The 22,053-nt window shown below is 38.8% G+C and overlaps 1 protein-coding gene across 4 annotated transcripts in view; it reads left to right on the forward strand.

Moving 5' to 3' along the window:
• Nucleotides 1-22,053, forward strand: part of FAM172A (family with sequence similarity 172 member A) — a 256,196-nt gene that overhangs the window by 186,153 nt on the left and 47,990 nt on the right. Inside the window, exon 11 of one of the 4 annotated variants that reach the window (XM_057372946.1) lies at nucleotides 9,212-9,686. The exons of the other annotated variants lie outside the window; for them this stretch is intronic. Within the exon in view, the coding sequence (XP_057228929.1) occupies nucleotides 9,212-9,288 (77 nt within the window). The 3' untranslated portion in view covers nucleotides 9,289-9,686. Of the gene's footprint in view, nucleotides 1-9,211; nucleotides 9,687-22,053 lie in introns of those variants that run through there. 4 annotated transcript variants of the gene reach the window in all.

Raw genomic sequence — 22,053 nt, forward strand, 5'->3', positions numbered from 1 at the left:
ATCAGGTTTCCTAAAAGCCATAGGTAGCATATTTCTGTAGAATATAAAACCAAGATCAAAGGAAGACACAGCCTATACAATATGAATTTAAAAGCTGAAACAATATTTGACCTTACTCTGTGGGATGCAGATGTTTGTTTGACAAGTTAGTTTCATATCTGTCTGCATTTGTGAGGTTGTTAGTGAGACCTCACCATGCAGATGAAATGGAGTTTTAGTACAGGATATTTTAAGGCTTGGAAAATTTATCACTAATTTGTTTCAGAGCTCACAACAGCCAGAGACTTTAATTACATTTCTGCAGTGCTTTGGGATCTCACCATGCAGATTCTCAGCTCTGTACAGATGCATGCAATTGCCATTGGTCTTTGGTGCTTTGGAAAATAATATAGTACTAAAATTTTCAGAGATTCAACATTTACTTACCAACTTTTTGCTCTCTTCAGGGAGATTACTGCAGTTTAAAAGAAAAATATTGTTCAGGAGTGGAATTCTTTAAAATAGGATTAACTTTTTATCTGTGATGTCTGTGTTGCTGTTGTGAAAGACTGCATGTTATAAGAGGTCATTTTAGGTATCCTATAAAAGAAATCCTAGATGTTATTTAAGAAGCAGACTGATACTTAATTTAGAGGTATAAATAATAAGTCTTGATTTTACATTTCTGTTGAAGATGGGTCACAGTGGCCTTAACATTTCTATACCACTTAATGAATTCCCAAGCTGCACTGAAATGGGAGAAGAATTAATTTAAATGGGGTAGGATTTCAGCCAGTAAAGTTGGGKATTTGTATTTAGTACATACATTGAGATAAATTAAGGAGACTAATGTTTTAGGTGTTTTCAACAGAGATTTTTGATAATGATTTACCCTAAGATAGCTATTTCCAGGCTGATTCTTTGTAATGTAAATACAGATTAAAACTAGTATAACTTTACGCAACTACTCCTGAATTACCAGTTTGCTCATGTGTTTTTGCTTGTATTTCTTGTAATCATCTCTTATATGAACAATATTAAGACATTTACAGAGAACCAAGTGAGTAATTCATACAGTGTGTTTATATGTGCAATGGTATAAACCTGCATTAGGGTAATATGTAATAAATTTATGAACTGTTACTAGATGTAGGAGCATTATTGTTTAATGTGAGAGATTTTATTTCACTCTTTTCCTGAGAACTGTGGTACTGAAAGAGTCCACACTCAAATCCTGGCAGTATTGCCCGTGGTATTTCAATGAATGACAATGAGAGCAATCCGAACAATGGTAGATCTTTTAAAATAAACCTTATGCTGCAGAAAGATTCATTTCTTTGCTTGGAAGCCCATCTTTTATCTTTGTTTGCCCTGAAAATAAGTTCAGAAATAATTGCCTTGTGGTCACATCTCTTGAGCCAGCTTTTCCAAAAAGGGTCTGATAGTCAGCCTTTCGGCATACTGGGTTTTACTGGCAATCCTAGCTGGTGAGCCGTTCCTACTGCAGATTATCTCACAGCCTCCTTTAAAATCATTAGAGACAAAATAAATGGCCATCAAACTGGGAAAATCACTTGTATTTCTAGATTGAGTTGTTAAAACCTTTGATTAAAGAATTATTAAGTAATTAAAATGCTTCCCATAATTGATCCGTGTCTTACATGGTAACAAAAAGGAATGAATACTCTTTCATAATTAAATATCAAGAGCATAAGAACAACAATACAGAAAAAGCAATCCATAATAAATCCATTCTCTGTTTTTGTGGCAAGAGGTGGTTTGTGGGTCTCACCTTCATGATCTTCATCCACATCTCAAGAATTTGGTTGCATGCTGGTGTAATAGTTTAATTTCTTCTGGCATCTTGTTGGTGACATGGCCAGTCAGGGCAATCCCATGCACAAATACAGTCAGCTGGCAGCAGCTGTTAGAAGAATGATATGCAGTTGTTGGCTGACAGAAAACTAAACATGACCCACCAGCATGCATTCCAGGCCAGAAAGRCAACATATCCTGGTTTGCATCAAAAGAGGCATGACCAGCAGGTTAAGGTGTTTGGTTCTGCCCATCTGTTTGCTTTGGTGAGACCCTGTCTGGGAGACTTCATCCAGCTCTTGGAAGCTCAGCAAAAGGTAGATATAGGCCCCACTAGAGCAAATCCAAAGGAGCCACAAAGGTGCTCAGAGGGCTCTAGCACCTCTTCCAGTTATTCAGCCTGGAGAAGAGAGTGCTCTGGGGAGCCGTGGAGCACATTCCAATATCTAAAGGTGCTACAAGAAAATTGGTGAGGGGCTTTTGACAAGGGCATGGAGTGATAGGACAAGGGGAGGGATGTGGCTTCAAACTGAGAGAAGGCAGGTTTAGATTAGAAAAGACAGGAGGAAAATCCTTTCCTGTGAGGGTGAGGCCCTGGCACAGGTTGCCCAGAGATATTGTAGATGCCCCATCCCTGCAAATGTTCAAAAGAAGTTGAATGGAACTTTGAGCAAACTGATCTATTGAAAGTTTGGTCGAACTCCCATGACAGGGCAGTTGGAACTCTCAAGGTTCCCATCTCCTTACCCTCTTCACTTCCAGCCCTAGTTAAGGACCTCTGTTAGCCTTGAGGTCATTTCTGGCTCAATCTTAATGTACTTTCCTAATGGAATCCAACCAAAGTACATCACTTCTGTCTCAGAGGAGGTGGGCTCTTCTCCCATCTACAACATGAGAAAATGTAGGGTGGAGAAAGATGAAGACTTTAAAGATCGCATTAAAGATTGTCAGATAAAATAGAGAGGGGTGGAAGTATTACTGGTTAGGAGACTGGAGACTAGCTTGGAATTTGACAMAGACAGTGGAATAAATGTTTTAATGGCAGGTTGCACTGCATTACTGCTGACTGTAGTCGTAGTTCAGGCTGTGTCTCTGAGACCTTACAACATTTCTCCTAACTCTGGACCAGGGAGTTCAGAAGTCCTTGGGAAGTCATCTTACTGGAACAACTACCAGCCAGGAGTAGCTGAAAGTAGGGATGGGAAAAAGTAGAACGCATGCATCTGCGTTCATATCTAATGCTGTTCAGAAATTAAATTACTTTGATTTCAGTACAGTGTCCTGAACTTTACCCCAGGAAAGGTATTATGGTAAATTCTGCCAGGTAAATGTGGCCTTTGTTTTCCTGAATCCTATTTGTATTCCTTAGCCCATGTGTTTTCGCCAGTGAAAGCTTGTTATTTAGAAGAGAAGATTAAACTTCACAGTATTTTGCCGAAGTGGATATGCACCAACACTCATTTAAAGTAATCAAGTGAAGATGTTGTAACATTAGTAAATTGAATTGCCTAATCAAATCTTTTTTAAGCCTTTCTAGTTGGCCCCAAAATCACTAGTTATTCTGTTAACAGTTGCAGCCAATGTGGTTAAAACATTGTGAAATAAGGAAATTACAGCATTAAAAGACAAATAAGATGACACAATGCAATGAAACACTGACAATAATCAAGAAAAGTTCTATTCACAAATGAGCCTAGGTTTGAATATATGTCTATGTAATAGGAGAAAAAGTGCAATTCATACAGTTGAATAAAGTAGCCTTAGGCTGGTAGAAGAAAAGCAAACTTAATTTTGGGGTACAGGTATGAATTGTGCAGGTGGTGCTCTTAAGTGGGTCTTCAGATAGTATTTCCTGGTACCCACCATCAAGCCTGACTCTGTGTTGTACATCAAACATTTAATTACATTTAGGTAAGCCAAGCACAACCTTTTTTTTTTTTAACTTTTAATTTAGAAAATATCAACAATACAATTTCTAACACAGTACTTACAGGTTTTGGGGGCTTTTACAGATAAATAAATATAAGGGGGAAAAAAGACTTGGCAGAATGTTGGAGGTGGGAAAGGACCTTTGGAGGTCATCAAGGTCATCTTGCTCAAGCCAGGCCACCTGGAGCCAGTACTCCAGGGCTACGTCCAGCCTTTTGTAACATCCACTACCTTCTAGCAAAGAAACCATGGTAATGGTAATTAATATACATGTAAGGTTGTGGAGTTTTTGATGGCATACGTGCCTAAGTTCCAAAAGACTACACATCATACTATAGCTCTGTGGTGAGTAACCCTGATGGTTGTGTAAGATGAAAGTGCATACACAAGTGAATGTGGAGTGGAGATAGTGGTAGTTGTCCAGGCTCAGGTAAGATAGTCACCTTTTTGTGTGTCAGCATTGTGCAAAGTGGTTGCTTTCTTGCTTTGTCTTCTCAGAAAGGGGAAGAGGACCTGATGGCAGGTTCTGATGAAGTTTGTCCCAAAAAGGAGCTTTAAGGTTGTTATCCATTGAATCTCATGGTAAAAGCACAGCCAAAAGCATTTCCACATGTGTTGAACATACAATATGTACTTCAAGGCTCAAGGGTTTTTTGAGATTTTTTTTTTTGTATGCACATATGAATCTTGCTGTTCAAAGCAAATGAAAGATGAGAATCTGCAGACCTCGCTAAAAAATAAGTCGAGTCCTTGGCATAGCTTGATTTAATATCAAGAAAGAATGTGGCATTAAACAGTCCCCTCAAAACTACTGCTTTGTGCTAGTTAATAAACTAGTATTAATAATACTCCATGGCACAATGGTAAATTTAAGTAAAGTTATTCTGGAGTGCTAGATTTGCTTCAAACACCAATCCAAGAAACTGACTGCATCAGGTAAAGAGCAAGCCTTTCTCTGGTGGAGCAGACTTGCAGTCTATGGCCCCACACAAAGTGCACTGACTGATCAGGTAGACCCCTTGTTGCAAAGCTGGTGCTGATACCAGGGAACCAATGAATTATCCATTAAATTTCAGCAGTGGTAGTTTCTGTTGGCTTTGCCTAACAGGTGACTCCTGCCTACTTTTTAAGAGTACAGTTGTGTATTTCCACAGAAAATCCTGTCTATCTACAAATGCACACCATGCTGAGCAGATTCTGGGGTTCAGACAGGAGGATCTCCAGTGAGGTTAAATGGACTCTCCCACACCACAGGGTCTATGTGGCAGGGGTAATTATATTAGTGAGGCTTGGGGTGGCTGTAGGGAAGGATCAGCTTATTTCTTCCTTCTTTTTCTTCCTCAACTGTATTTACCCCACGCTGCAGTTCCACCTTTACAGATTGATGTATCTTGCTCATAACAAACAAGGCAGAAGCAACCATAAACTGTATTAAGTGCTGAGACAATACCTGGCTCAGACAATTCCTAGCAGCTTTTAGCCCAGTTTAGCACTGCTTTTCTTTCTTTTGTTAACTGTTTAATCAGTTTAATGAGGACTGTTCTGGGATTTTTTCTGATATTAGTCTTTCATGACGAGGATAGGTGTCCAAAAATTCCAGCATTACAAGAGATAAGAAAAAAACCATGCACTTTTTCAATAAAGCAATTAAGCAATTTATTCATTATTTTAAAAATTTTATTTCTGCATTTATTAGTCATTCATGGGTATTTGTATTACCTAATCAGTGTTTACTGTAGAGCTCTTTGCATTTTATGTCTTCATGTGCATGTAGTTCTGTCAAAAAGTATTGGATTTCAGGAAAAACTATAAAGTGCTGAAGCTTTTTGTCAAGGTGGCAGGCTCCTGCGTCTAGCTGCATATTAATTTGTTTTAAGGTATTTGCAAGATTAATACACAGCAGGAGTGCAAGAATCTACAGTGTGATGCTTGTTTTGTCACCCATGTTAACAGTCTCACCTGCTGCTAAAATTGGTCCTTTACTTTTTTTCTGCTGCTGTACTCTGCCAGTCAGGGACTGGAAATTAATATGGTAACTTTGAAGCATCAGACTGTCTTAGCCACAGCTCTGGCAGTTGCTGCACTAAGTCCAGCTTTAACTTATGTCTTCTTAGCATGGAAGTAAGTAGCTTTTTCCCTATTACTGATTCTTCAAAGGAGCTCTGCTTTTACACTCCTGCTCAGACTCAGGTGTTGCAGTCTGCTTTTCATTTCATTTGTAAACAAAGCTGGATGTGAGCTCCTGTATTGTGCTTAGAGTAACTTAGCTCTGCAGTGCTTTGGAAAGGACAAAGTCTATAGAGACTTGTTGAATAATATTGCAGGTTCTGGAGTGCCAGAACCTCATAGGTAAATATGGAAATGTGAATTTGAAAGCATTGACTTGAATTACCAGATATTGTGTATTTCAAAGAGTTCAATAACACTGCTTCATTTACTATTTGCAAAATACTTACATGTATTTGAGATAGTACTGATATTGGAGAAACAGTCATCAAAAAAAATATTCTTGTACTCATATCTATTTATCATTGCAATTTTTTAGAGTCAACTAGTTAGTTGTTGTCTTAGAGTCCCTGAGGCTGTCTTTGTAGTAATTTAAATTACTACAGTCACAGTATTTTCCTGTGAAGCATTTGACAACTATTAGACTGCTGTGACTGTTGCTTCTGATACTACTTAATGCTATCTCATTAGTGCCTTATATATCATGTCTGTCTGCACGTTGGCAGGTCTTACTCTAGTGCATGTTTGAAAACTCTACTGAGGTCAACACCTGTAAGGAGGTATTCCCTGAGAGATGTCATCCAAAATTCAATACCAAAATTTTTATTTGTATTGACATAAAACSCAAAAAATCTTTCACGTTTCAGCTTTCATTTTCTGTTAGAATGCAGATTTGGATTTGGATTTAGATTTGTTAGAATTTTTCAAAAAGTTCTGCTTCAGTAGAGAACCTTCCTTTTTTCACAAATGCATATATAGTTAAGGCTGGGAAGGATATTTAGATCACTTATTGTCTACTTTTAGACATATGTCTATAACTTTTGACCAAATGTTATGTTGAAATTTAAAACTTTAATTTGGTGAAAATGCTCCTCCCAGTAAATCATTCTGCCTTGGCTGGAAGGATTCAAGAGATGGGGAGTCCATTGCTCCTTTCCCTTTGTAATTTGCAAACTATTAAGAAGATTGGCTCATATCTGATTTGGCTTTGCCTGGTTTCAGGCTCCAGCCGTTCTTGTTGTGTCTTTTTTACACTAAGAGCTGTTTAGCACATTTGCTTTTTCTCCCTGTGAATTATGGACTGGGATCGAATCAACATTCCATTTTCTTTTGAGAAACTTAATCGATTAAGTTCTTTAAGTCTCGGTGCAAGTTAGTTTCTGCAGGTTTCAAATGCGTTCATACAGTTCTCTGTGGCATCTGCAGTCTTTCAACATCTTTTCTTTGAGACAGGCTTGTGTACATGCTTGTCTTCAAATCTTTGCTACTCGATTTTCTCCCATTTCATTCAGCAACAGCTGCATTTCAACCATTTATTACTCTACTATAAAGAGTTCAGGAGGAACTTGCCCTTTCTAGAGCTACTGCTCTTCATCTTGGTTTTAAACTAGTGTTAGGAAACATTGCAGTTACTTTTTAAAAAAAGTAAACCAAATAACCTAATACCAAACAAACAAAAACCAAAACAAAACCAAAACCAAGCCCAGCAAAAAAAAAAACTCAAAACAAACCACACACACACAAAAAACCCAAAAAACCTTAAACCAAAACCAAACAGAAAACTTATCACCCTTCTTATTAGTAACCATCCCAACTATCTTCACATTTACACAAGTTTTGCCTGCAGTGAATTTGTATGTATTTCCTGTGTGATTGAATAGCCGTAGGACGTTAGACATAGGACAGCAACAGGACAGCAATAACATCGCTATTCAATAGTGGTTCCTCCATGATAGCTGCATTTGCAGATTACTTAGTCTGTAAGTTCTTAGAAATGTGGAATAATACTAACTTTCAACCTTTTTTAAAGAGTAAACAATTTCGAGTTGTTCCATTTGTCCCCTCCTGAATTCATGAAATGTTGGCCAATTTCTGCCTAATCTGAAATTTTAATTAAGTAATGAACTTGTAATTAAGTTTCTCCTACTTCATGGTAATATTTTAGCATAGAAGAAGAAATGATGAATATATCTTCCTCATAAAAGGAAGATATTTTAACGTCTCTCTTGAAAGGCAAGAGGGAATAGCTCACATGCTAGACACAGTTCCAACAGCAGGCAAAGCAGCAGTCACCACCAATCACCTAGAACAGGTACAGAGCTCCAGTCCAGAACTTTCACTGGGAGCCTGGGAAGCACGATATTTATTTGCTCAAAACTAAAGGGAAATAAAGCACTTTCTAAAAATGCTTGGCAAAGGTGAAACGATTTTTCCTCCTACTCAGAATGTTCTTGAGGAATAAATCAAATACCTGACAAAAAATTGAGTATATTTGCATGTAAATCCATATCACCTAAACATACTAATTCATCAAAGAGTGGAACTGAGTTTATTTGTTTAGGAGTTATTTTCCAGTCAGTTGCATTGGCCTGAATTAATTACATTCCTGTATCTTAATTCCTCATTAGTAGACTCCAATATCACAGCATTGTGGTTCTCAAAGGGATTTTCTCAGGCTTATCGCCCAACCCAGAGCAGGAGTAAAGGTCCTTACATTACTTCCTGACAGGTGCTCATCTTCTTGGTCTTTTCCTTTGTGTCATATAATGACATATCCTCTCTTCCAAACTTCCCAGTTTAATTACCAGTGTCTTGCTTGGTGCGAGCATTCAACCTCAAGAACATCTGAGTAAGCAACAGTCACCCTCAAAGCAGAGACCTTGTTCTTCATGGCCATCCTAGAGTAGGAATTTATGGACCCCTGAGAGCCAGCCACTTGTCTTTGTCCAATCACAACACTGCCCGAAATGGTAAAGTCACTGAAAATATTTTACATTTTTGTCTATGAGTACTGTTCATTGTTTTTAGAAACTCTTTAATATTTGTGACCAGCAATATACATCTCCTGAGCTTATATCTTTCAGGGTGATGAAACGCTACACATTACAAGGTGTGCCTAGGGAGAAAGTTAGCCCATGCACTGTTTGCCAAGGTTGTCTGTCACAAAGCTCCTGACCAACATCCTCTACTGTGCTTTTTTAGTGTACGAATTTACATGCACCACAGACCCAAGATCAGATTTATCAGTATTGTTGATGATAGAGCACTACAGCCTCACCACTTCTGTGCCCTTGAGTCAGTCTAAGTGGGTAATAAGAAGATTTTTTAATACTCCTGACATAGAGATTATTTGAACGGCCGTCAGAAGCACCAGTTATCTCACATTGGGCTTCGTGGCTGTGCTTAGACAACAAACAAGAATTGGAAAAACCATCAGTGGCAGAGCATTAATTTCCTCATTCCTTTTCTTTTTATTTGCCAGATAAACTTATTCGCAACACATGCGGATTAAATTGGTATTATGTTTGTCTTCTCAACACCCTTCCCTCAAACTGCTAATGTAACAGTTTTTGGACTGCTCCAGCTAGCACTCAGCTGAGAGCATTGATTTACCAACCTGAGATAACCAAAACATGAGAAACATTGAGCTCCACAATGGCATTTTTAGAGACTGCTTTCACAGAATATTTGACCTTCATCGACTATCAAAGAACATTTGGGAGGCCCAGTTCTTGGTAGATGGACTAGTAATTTTCAGCTAACCTGCATCAGCAGCTAATCTTGTCATGTTGATATACAGGGACAGTTAAGAGACTTATTTTAAATGCATTGTGATTGTTATATAGTTAATAATAAAAAATAATAAAAGCAAAAGCAAACAAGTGCTAAGAATTCAAGTGCTGATTGGTTACACAGTGTTAAAGACAAGGTTAATTTAAGTAGACATTATTATATTCTTATACTACAACATGAAAACCATACATTGTGAAATAATTGTTTATCGTATATATCTTAATATTATGAATAATTATGTATGCCAATAAATATTTTAATTTAATGAAACTGCATTTAGTGAGCAGCATTTTTTTAATCTGTATTCCAATTTTTATGTGAAAGATATTTTCCCACAGATTAAAGCTTTTGTTACAGATGGTTTGCAAGACATACCTCCAGCAGTTTAACAGAGAAATAATACACATGGTTAATAGAGTAAACCATTTTAGATTATATTCATTACTACTGCTGTGATACAGTAGTCAGTTTGAAGATAAATGTCATGTAATTGTAAACAAACGCTGTTCAGTGCCTATYATTGCTTTTAGGAACAAGAGTTGTGCAAATGAGGCAAAGTGTAAAAAAGTTCTTATCACTTTATTGAAGATTTTTATGTCAATATATTGTTTGAAATTATGCACCTTATAAAATATAAAATGCGCACAATATAATTTATAATACATATAAATAAACCCCATATCTATTTGAAATCTGAAGGCCAGCCTTGACACTTAGATACATACATGATGATCTGTTTGAGTCTGGCAGACCTTAACTCTGACTTCACCTGCTGGGGAAGGCAGGGCATATTTTATTACCATCTTTGCCTCCAGATGATCAGTGCTATTATGTCAGAGTTTGAACTATATACTGGACTGGGTGTTAAACTGGAAGGGCTTTGCATGGAAGGGAGTGTTCCTGTCTGAAGGGTGCATGCCATGACTGCTCCAACAGGATTTTTCTACTGCAGCTGTGCGTGTAATGCAAACAAACAGGAACATAAACACATCTCAGGACACTGGATCTGCAGAAGCAGGCATCACTTTTTGATTCTAGGGAATTGAACTTCAAGGACTTATTCTTACTATGAGTAGTTAAATTTGAATATATTAAATATTATTAATAAATACATTACTTGGTTAATTTGGGGACAGAGTTCTAGACATGCATATTCTAGACAGTTTATGCAACTTGGTCCATTCAGTGAAATAATATTCCTTTTTCCACAAAGGAAACCTCCCATAAAATCCCATCAGATTAAACCAACACATGAAAGATAATGGGAAGTACAGTGTCCAGCAATACTGTGCTGGCTGCTGATAACAGTATGTGTCAGAACTGTGAGATGGGATTTGGTTTGTTTCAGGAGTATTCTGGATGTTTGTGATTTTGACAATTTCCTGCTACTGACTGCAAAACTTACGCCCACATTAGGTGGTATCTTGCAAATTCCTTTTGGCAGCTAGGCACCTGGTTCAGCTGGTGGTTTCTCTTCAATCCTTGTCCCAGCAGACCACTATTTTAAACCAAATGCCAAGTGTGAGCTAATGACAAATTTTAAGGGTGTTCTTTTCTTCTTCTCTTAATAGCTCTGGATAAAACTTAGTAAACATATGTGTCATACTCTGTCTAATATAATTCTCTCCTTACTCTTGAAGCACGCATCTCCTGTCGGCCAGGAAAACACCACTTCTCATAGAGATCTGCCTGTCTGTGCAGAGGAATGGGTGCAACTTTGCAGAAAAAGGACCTGAAAGAACACAAGAGGAACCCTGCTCTGTTGACAGGCAATTGGTCACCTTCGTTTGAGACAGTGGTTTGAGACCCCATATGCTGATATGGGAACTGAAGTTGATTGTTGCTTCCAGTGTCAGTGGCCTAACTAATCACTGCACTGTCTTAATAGTCACTGCAGCCATCTTTAAAAGAGTTGATTTCCACCTGTTTTTTAAGAAGCAACGTTCATTGCTTTCAGGCTGCAACATCAAGATGCTAGGCAGCTAGCATCAAGGATTTGCTAGTTTCCATGAATTTAATCAGTCAATTTTTACCAATGCTTTGTAAATGCAATGCAATTTTTTAGAAAGTAGATCATGAGATGGAGAAGCCTCACAGGTGGAAAGGCAACGTGTTCACTCAAACTAACAGTAGGATTTCTTGTACGCTAAGCAGAGGAGGTGCCAGTGACAGATTAAAGGAGAGACAAAATACTGTTTTTCATAGTCTGTCATCTCTGAGTGACAATGAAGACAAACAACAAATATCAGTGGAGATGGCACCAAAATGTTGTGGGCTTTCCCACCAGCCAGATGTCACAGGTTGCTCTCATTGAGCCAACCAAGCAAGAGTATGCCTTAAACAAGGGATTAGATACAAAGTGGTCATTAATACCAGTATACCCAGCCTGTGAGAAATGTGAGTTAACTGGAAAATGGATAACACTGGGGCATCCACTGTATTTCATGATATCAGTAGAAAATACACACACACAATCTTGCTAAGATCAGCTCCCCTTATCTCTCTACACCCTTGTGTCTTTGTTCCAAAGCAGCTCATGGCTCAGCAGAGCAGTGAGGACATTTTCTGTTCTTTTGTGTGTTGATCACAAAGTTCATGTTCTGTTAAAGTTTTAGAAATTCCAGCTGAAACACAAGTGTGAGCATTGATGTCACTTCCTGTCAGATTGTCTCACTTTAGGAGAACTCTGCTACACAGTGCAGGCAAGTCCTGGTTCCTGCCAGTCTATGTCTTCACTGGAACTACATTTTTATTTGTATGGTTTTAGCTGTATTCAGAGCTTGTAGTCTGCACCCACAGATAAATAACGTTATTTTGGCAACGCAGGTACAGTCAGTCCCAGGTGAATTGATTTGTCATCTTCCAAAGCTATTATCAACCATGTGAAATCTATCCTTTGTATAAATGAGGAAATAGAAATTGATTTTGAAGTTACTCTTTCCATGCACAGGTTCTTTCATTACGTATTCTGTTAATTCCGGCATGATTTTTCTGTGCTGCATTTCTTTTTCTACACTTTTCCTCKGATTTCATGCCTGACTTTGTTTAATGCTACTAAATGATTTACTGAAGCCCTACAAGTGATATTTCATTCACCAGGGAGGCTGAGCTGAGTGCTGTCCCCAAATTTGATACAATATTGTGTTAGAATTAATATGGATATTGATGCAAAATTAATGCAAATAGACTCCCTGTCTAATCCCACACTCCCTCACTCAAGTTCACTGGCAGCAACAGCATGTTACTTCTTTGATTTCAGTGCTGGGTATGCAATATTTATGAGAGGCTGCACTTTACAGCTTTACTTTGGTTATCGTTATTCCAGTGCACATTAAAACAGTTTTTGGAACAGAATTTGTTTCAACACTGTTGTCAGACCCCACTTAGACAAACCTGAGTTTGGGCTTTGGTATATTTAGCTTGTGGCTTACCCCAGTAAGAGCTACACCACTAGCTGCCTGAAGGTGCAGAAGGTAATTAACGTTTTGCAGGACTGCACAGGATGCTGCTCACAGTTGTGAGTGCCTGTGATGTGCAGGGCAATTTGACCATTTCACATCTCACTTTCACTTTATATGTCTGTAGAGTCTGGCTTGAGTGCACTGTTAGAATGTAATTGGTATAAATAACAACTAATATGAAAGAGCAAGATAGAAATCATCATCAGGCTTCAAAAGTCTTAACAGATTGATGGGCATCCTATCCGCTCATGTAGTCTGTTGCTGTATTTTCTGAGAATGTCTGAAATCTTCAGTGACCTCTAACCTTGACATGTTACTCTCCTATAATTTATTAATTGCATATAATTTTCTTTATTTCTGTCCATTTAGACAGGCATGGATCTTTCAGATTATAAAAAACATAGGCTTATGAAGTGGTTTGGGTTGGAAAAGATCATATAGTTCCTAGCACTCACCATGGGCAGGGGCAGGTATCTCCCTTTTCCATTCAAATATGTGTGCTCAGGTAAACAGCTTTTTGATGTGTAATAAAGACTGGTTTAAACCATTTTAATCCTCTGGCCCTGCTAGCTTCAAACTCATTGAAATTGGTTGTTCTGATATGCTTCAGTATGTAGTTTATGGCATTTGAGACATAGGCTTAGGTTTAAAATGTAGCTATTAAAATTAATTGGACATGGTACAACCATTTTCAAAAGATTGGGCTTTTATGAGTTGCTTTCTTAAACCTAACTGTCCAAAGATAGTTTTGTTCATATTTTCACTTAATGTGAAAGTTCATACTGGTTAAGCGTGCGGTTCAATGACAATTTATATTATGGGGAAAAATCAATAGATGTTTTGGTGTGGGAGACAAATACTCACCAAGAAAACTTTCCTGTTCCTGATGGGTTTTACTTTTCTTCCCCTTGGACTCAGGATTGCGTCTCTTCCATCACTCCCAATGTGGATGGGTGAATTTCAATAGCAAAGCCTCTTTGCAGGCACCATGCAGTCATTTCTCCCAAAGCAATGGACAGAGCAAAGGAGGGGTGTTTCTGCATCATCACCCTTGTGGATACTTTCCCTTAGGAAAGCTGTGGCTGTTCCCATGAACAGGAGACAAGCAAACCTCCCTGGGTACACCAGCAGAGGTGCTTCTCTGACCTACAGCTTCTGCTCGTTGCTGCTCCAGCATCCCACCCAGCAGTTCCTCATTGTGTCTGAGCACTGTAGATCTAGGGAGGAGAATGCTCAGAAGCATTTCAGCAAAACAAAATAACATGTAGTAAGTTACTTGCCTCCACTAAATCGAGCACAGGTGTAATTATCCTTTTAACCAAGACACTTTAAAATAGACCAGAAGTGGCTGAGAAGGAGTGAGAGCAGCCCAATGATAGATTTAAAGTTCAACAGAGGGAAAAAAATCATACAAGGATTTCACAAGCAGTGACACTTGGATGGTATTTGGGAAATCTTTTTCTTTTAAGACTATCTTGCGATTTACTATGGGAGTAGCACATCAAAGCTGCACTGACTTCAAAGCTTAGAACCACTTAACGGCTTCCAGCTATTACTAAAACCTACCACTTCACTCTGCCAGCAGCTCGTCTCAGCTGCCTCTTTAAGTTACACCCATCTACTTCCTGCCTTCTGATTTTGGGGAGGGAAAAAAAAAATTGCCAGAAAAACTTGTAAATTAAATATAGCTGTTCGCACTGAAGCAATGTCAAAGTCAGGGGAAAAAGGCAAATGAAGGCATTAAGACATTAAAGATTTAGTACAAACTCAGCAGTGATTTACATATGCACACTCCCATTTGGCTGACTCTAATAAAGCCGTCTGCTTTGGGGAGGTTCCCTGAGAGAGTGTTACCCGGGGTTAACAGCCCCTGAATGAGGTGTGCAAGCTGCGTGTGCTGTTACTGAGCTCCAGATGTTACCGGTAGCTTGACACAACCAGCAGTGCCATGGCACTTCAAGATATCTTCAGGTATTCAATACATACAGTGAAATTAGTTCCTGTTCCTGTTCCATAGGGGCAGTCCACATCCTCTGATCTGCAAAGATAGCCACTCGTGTACCTCAAACGTATGTACCTCAAAACAGTATGCCACTATGAGACAATGATCACCATTTACTGCTAAGCATCATTAATGCTTTTGTATTATTGGTAGAGATCTTGGAGGCAACAATTTCRTATTTCATATTTCGAGTCCCAGAACAGCTCAGTTGTAGTACCACAGGGCTGTGCTACATTCTCCAAACTGATACATGAAGGCAAAAATGAACCAAAGTGGTAATTTATTGTGGTATTAATATTGTTCAACACTTCAAATTGGTACATTGTTATTTTCTGATTGGGAAATTTATGCCTAGGGTTTTTTAAATGGTACATTAATCTCTGAATACAATTTGTCTTGCAGATGACATATTAATAGGAAGTTAGCAACGAGTGTGTTCTTTSAGTGTGTTTCATATAAGAGTTTGTATATTCTGTACAGATCAGTGACGTACTCTAGAGCTAAATGCTATTAATCAATTTACAGACATTCATTGCAATGAAGAGAAATTAACATTGAAAGACCCAATCATACATTAAGGAGAAATTCTCTGCTTCCTTGAGTAGTCTGATATTTTGGAAATGCCTTTGTTTAAAGTTGATTCTTTTTCCTTTATTTCTTCCTGTTAAAAGGAAGGATTTTGGCAACAGTGGGGATGCTGGTAGCTTCTCCCAACTGAGCTGGGACAGCAGAGAGGCACATAGTGCCAACCTGCTCTTTATGGCCATAGTGTCCCATCAGTGGGTTGTCTTATCTTCACCCACACACACAAATTATGTGCTTTCTGCATCAAATGTGGCAGATCTCTGTACAAAAACGGGAAGGCAGACAATAGACTATTTTGCCTTGACAGTGGTTGCCACTGGGTGTAAACTGAATTACTGTGTACCACAGTCAGCTGACAAAAAGTGTGTTATCTTCTAAAAAGCTGACATATGAAAAAAGTGTACAGGGACATACTGTTGAATCTATAATATATATGGCTAATATATGTTCTCTCTGAAGAACCTGGSTCTGCTTTAAACTTGTAGAGGGATAGATGGGAGCTTCCTGACTGGCTGATGGTGCAATCAAAAATTCAGATTATTTGAAATAATTATAGACACTCCACCAATACATTTATATATTTTGCTGTGTGGTAGGTTTTTTCTTTTCTTAAAGAATGCAGTTCTGTCATAACTCTTCAGACTAGTAACAGCACAGTCATTTGAAGTTTATTGAAAATATAGGAGGACATCACATTCTCTGTCTTTCAGTTAAACTTGGTATATTAATTTTTTCACACAGCATGCGGCATGGAAGTGTGATATACAATTATGGCAAGGCAGGCTAACCACATATAAATTCATTAAGTTCTGATGGATTAGCGGGAATCAACATGAGTGTCTAAGCATGGAGGCATGATTTCTATGACTTAATCAGTTAAAATAACAAGTTTGGATTTTGCTGTCTGTAAATAACTATGCACAAATCATCTGCAGAAGCTATTGTATCACATGCTTTATTATTTTCACAACATGAAGGGTCTTTCAGTTAGCTACATAAGCAGAGCCGGACTTGAAATTACAAATCAAATTTATATAGATCCAACAAATTACTTTGATTAGTGCAGAAAATTCAGGAAAGCATATTCCTTCATTCAGGAAAACAATTCCTTAATTCACAGGTTTTTATCTATATTTCACATTATTTTTCATTATATTTTTTTTTACCTTTTTAATCTTTCGTTCTCTTCATGTTCAAAGATGGCAAGATTATGGAAGCAATAGGTACTGCAGCCTACATTTAAATTTAGTTGTGATATGGCGGGGTGGAAAGTGTTCTGATGTCAGGCTCTCTTGATCCTCTGACTACATTATGAAATCTCCTTAAACACTTCCATAGCATTCACCTTGCTTGACTTCAAAGAGCAGTGCAGCTACAGAGAGAGAGTGAGCCACAGCTCTGCTGAGCCTCTTACCTGCAGTTACGTAGAAATGCTAATGCATTCTCTGCTGTGTTTATGAAGTTATGTTTGCTGTTCTGCAATTCTAGAATCAAAATAATAAAATGACTGAGACAAATATGAGGCTAAAGTATTCTGGGATTTGAAGTAATAATTGCCATTCGCCTTTTAAAACCTTTTCCAAGGACCACCCCAACCATCCCAAAAAAAAAAAAAAAAAAAAAAAAAAAAAAAATTAAAGAGGTTATTTTGGGGGAAAACAAATTTGGGATTATTACTGAGGAACCTCTTGAGTGTGGTCCCACTAGGTCACTGAAGAAAAGGATGTGGATAAAAGCCTCACTTATCACTCAGAGTTTATTGGGGACTAATTTGTGCAAAATGTTTGGACTAAGATAAAACCTGGCTTGCTCATCTAATGAAAAAGGTCAGAATAGACAAGAAAGTGCCATGGTTTGTGTTAGGTGACACTGTGCCCTGCTTGTCTAATTTGATTACACAGAGCTACTGAAGCCCCAGGCAAAGCTGATTTTAGCTATAATCAGCTTCTTAACCTTTTGAGAGCTAACATAAACACTACCAACTAGTGGTTAATTATGTTGCTCTGCTACATAGAACAAAGTACAAAGGTAAAAATGTAGAGCTGCCATAACACATGTTGTGACAAGATCACTCCAGCAGGACTACAGCCCTCCATGTTTTATCTGCATTCACTGATTGCTTTTTTAAAAATGAAAAATATGCAGGGAGCATCAGTTTCTAAATTGCAGACAGCGTTACCCTGTTGTGCAGCTGCCTCATCTCAAATTCCTCTTACATATGGAAGGAATGACCTGCTGTGGGTTGTGCTTCTATGGTGGTGGGTCTTCTATTTTTTAAATTATTTAGGATTATCTTTGTTCTAATTACTTACTTGTAATTAAGCATATGTGCTCTGTTCTTCTGTGATGAGCATCTTCCAGAAAGTTTTGCAGTCTCTTTTGGTAGAAATACCATGTTCATATGAGACATCTGTCTCTAGGTGAGGTTAGTGGAAAATATTTTAATTTCGGATTTTGCGTATACATATATAGGCAAGAAGCAAAAATCTGAAGCACAAAACCTGGGCCTTTGCAAAATGTGTGTATCCTAGCTTCTTGTGTGTTTTGTTTCATACACTTCTTATAGTCTGACAGAAAATTTACCTTTCCATGAACTCCAAAACCTTTAGGAGACTTCTAAACCAATGGGTTTTCAGTGTATTTTTAATTTTTTCTAACCTGTGCTGATTGCCTGATGAGGGGAAGTCTTGATCTACTCACCTTATATACTCACTACTCTTACATATTTGCTGCTTGGAGGTAGCATGTTGCCTCTGAGTTTTCCACTTTATTGAAAGTACGTCTGTTTTAGTTTTTCTGTCCTGCTGTAGTTATCAGCAATGCATCACTGGTCTCCAAAGGTCTGCTCACAGTAGCACCCCTAATGACTCATAATTACAAGCAGCATTAGAATGAGTGTTGCAGGGCAGCCTTATGCTGCTTGTGTGCTCCGCTTTGTCTCTCTGGGRGTGTCATGGGTAATGCAGAAGTTACTGTGTTCTATATCTGTCTGTGCCCAAAATTGTTACTGTTTATGATGCTGGGAAATGAGGGGGTGGGAAAGGGTGTGGTTTCCGTCACTTTTAAAGACTGCTGGGGCAGGCTGAGTGTGCTCTTTTGTGGCAAGGTTTTTGCCTCACTGGCTTCTTGATCTTTGCTTAGGCAGAGGCTTTTCCTTTTTCAGTTCTCTTTTTGGAATCTGTTTCTTTTTCTCATCTCAGAGAGACTTCAGTTGGCAGTTTGGAGTTGCCTGGAGGCGAGTTCCATAGGTGGCTGCTCACTGCCGCCACACTGAGCCAGGTCGGCTTTGCTCCAACTCGCCATTGGCACCAGCCGGGGAGAGAACACCATAGAGTCGCCCCAGCCCAGCCACATGGCCTTGCCTGCTCCTCTTGTCTCTTGCCCACACAAAGGTGAAGTCCTTTCACAGGTTCTGGGCCTGTCCAAGTTTCCAGCCACCATCAGAACATGCCAGCTGTCTTTCTCAGCAGAACTTTGCTACTGGGGAGATTAGCAGGGCAGTGAAGGAAGATGGACACCACCTTTCCCTTTGTCCTTCGAGCCATGGACTCAGTGATGTCCCCAGCATTTTTGGGTCTCTCTTTTTTTCTGCGGAGTCTGCAAGGTTTAGCAGTTTTATATCTTGTGGTTATTTGCTGTTCTTTCTTGTGTTGCTTTCCCCTTGTTAGTAAGCTGATGTTTGTTCACATACATCAGCTCATATTCATTCCATTTTGGTGGAAAGGGATTGATTGAACCCATAAAGAGAGGCATCTCATTCCAGAGTGTTTTCCTTCAAATTGTCTTAAACCAAGACAGGGGGTATTATGGAATTGGACCATCAGGTCTCAAGGTATTCAATGCCTTCAGCCCACCTGCTTCCCATGAAAATTGTAATGAGGCACTGTGGTAGCACATAGATTAGCAGGATATACTTACACCAGGGAGATAGAGGAGCCTGCACTTAATTCAGATTCTTATTTTATTAACTAGTAATAATAATGACTAGTGTTAATAAGGTAATACAAAAAAAAAAAATAAACACTACTGACACAGCAACTACAATAAATAATAACAAAACACTTGCACACATGAAAATCCATAAATACAAGGACATACACAAGTTATGTACAAGGTCAGAGTTGGTTTCCTTTTCTTGCAGGCAGTAACTGTAAGGTTTACCTTACACATATTTGTCCATGACAAAAGTACAGTGTGTTGAGCAGAAATTGGGCAGACTGCTAGCTTCTGAGCATGAGAGAAGCAGCAGACTTTTTTAGCTTGTTCTGGGCATGGATGTGAGTGGCCTGCTGAGTTCTGGAGCRGAGTAAGAAGTCTCTTGAGAGCTGCTGAATAAGTTAGTGATATGATCTTCATCTTAGGCCCCATGATTTTCTATAGGAAAAGGGTATACATAAAGAAATTGAGGCCAACTGTGACCCCTTTGAATTTCTTGCAAACTTTTTGGCATTTCAGTATCTAGCTGTACACGTTGTCTCGTGTTCTGATGGCTCTTCACAACGTGCCAGGTGTGTGCACAACTGGCTAGCTTCTGGCTGCACCCTGCATTTTACTCTGTGTAAAAGTTATTCTGCAAGCACAAAGATGACCTCATCCCTTGGTTGCAAATAAATTTTTTCAAGGTTTCACATGGACTGTCTTTTGCCTCTACAGCCACCATGTAACATTTTCTCTGACCTACTGTAACCATCCCCTTTTTTTGGTTTTGATTTGTGAAAAGAAAAATAATTAATTCCAAGTATTTGTTGTGTGGATCACCATGACATTGGTTGCATTTTCTGAACTAACAGAAAAATTGATCTCTAGCAAAATTGGACATGATTATTCTGCAGCAGTGGTCTGTTTTCCTTTGCTTCTCCACAAAAGAAGAAACTGACAAAAAAAAAAAAGTGGGATCATATTGTCTTCTGGTCCAGCTGTCAGAAATGGGAGGAAAAGAGGCTTGCCTGCAAAACCCGTTGTCTCCACATTTAGAACTAGATGTTCTCAGGTCTCCATATTTCCTCAATACATTCCACTCACAAGGAAGCTTAGTGCCAATTTTCTATCCTGTGAGTACCTGCTTTGCTCCAGAATTATTATCTGGAGACTGTTCAGGTTCATCTAATTGCTGTGGACAGTAACAGGCAATGTTCCTTGCTGTTCAGCAGTAATGCAACAGACTTAGAGCAATGTCTCTACCCTCCAGAAGGAAATTTTGGCACCCCTTGCAAAGTAGCTCATTTCTGGAGTATATGGCACAAGCAGTGGAGTTTGGCTGTGTCSTAATGAGTTTGATAACTCTGGTTGCTCACATAGAGATTTTGTTTCTGGATATACTCAGAAGCAAGGGAAAGCAGTACTGCTCATGTCATGAGACTGGCAGCAGCTGGTTTCCATTTTCCCTTTGAGGATCAGCCTTTCTTTCCATCAGCCACCATGGACAATGAAAACGCTGCTCCTGACTGCTGAAAAGGTCTATGTGCCTCACAGTACTGGGACAACAGTCATTGCAGATTTTGATCCCAACCTAGCAGAAAGGATACCAGGACTGAGGCTGAAGAACAGAACTGAGGCTTGTGTTTGAATTTATCAGGGGCTGCACGGAGAGAATCGCAGGAGTTAAGCACTTTTTGCTTTTGCCCCCTGGAGAGTAAATTGCTTTGCTGCAGCAGAGGATAAGTCAACGATGATGCATAGGTGCAGAAAAGATAAACCTTTTTACAGGGATATCTAAATAAGCCTACGGCTTCCAAAACCATTGGTGATGCTTCAGCCTGGAGCCTCTGTAAGCTGATGGGCTGCACGGCCCATGGAAAAGAAGAACAATAGAGAATATGGAAAGGAAAGCATCAAAAGTGACAAGAAGTCTATAAAATGTGGCCTTTAGAAAAAGGGTGAAAAGAAGTAAGAGGTTTAACCCAAAAAAAGAGAACTGAAAGAAAAAAAGCATGGTGGAAATAATTGGGTTAATGAAAGAGTGTTTCAAAGAAGAAATGAACAGTCTGTTCTCTGCAAATCTGGTAAACAGTACAAAAATGAATTAATCACAACAGGAAAATTTTGGATTAGACACTAAGGGAAACTTCCTAATGGTGTATCTGGGGATACTGCCTTCAGGTGCTCCACCAGTGGAGGAGTTGGTTAAGAACAGGGGAGACAGATGTTTCCCAGAAGGGCTGTAGGGGTATCAAGTCTTCTTGTGGGCCAGGGCATGGACTGTGAGACACCTCTGTCACACCTGCTTGTCCATGACTGTATGAATGGGCAGAGAAAAAAGAAAGCTAAGGGACTGAAAATCCAGATGAGACAGATTGTCAGGTTCATAGCTTTTAAGCTGTTTTCATAATTTTGAACACATTTTTGCTGAATTTTTCAGAGGCAAATGCTGTACAATACAATCATGCAAAGCTATTTAAGCAATGTATAATACAAGTTTTATTTTAATATTGCAGATTTTTAGGTTTGCTTTTTGTCAAGTGTGTTGGGTGACATTATCTGGTA

This window comes from Malurus melanocephalus, unplaced genomic scaffold (genome assembly GCF_030028575.1).
Source record: "Malurus melanocephalus ecotype Western Australia unplaced genomic scaffold, MMel_1.1 scaffold_7, whole genome shotgun sequence".
NCBI lineage: Eukaryota > Metazoa > Chordata > Aves > Passeriformes > Maluridae > Malurus > Malurus melanocephalus.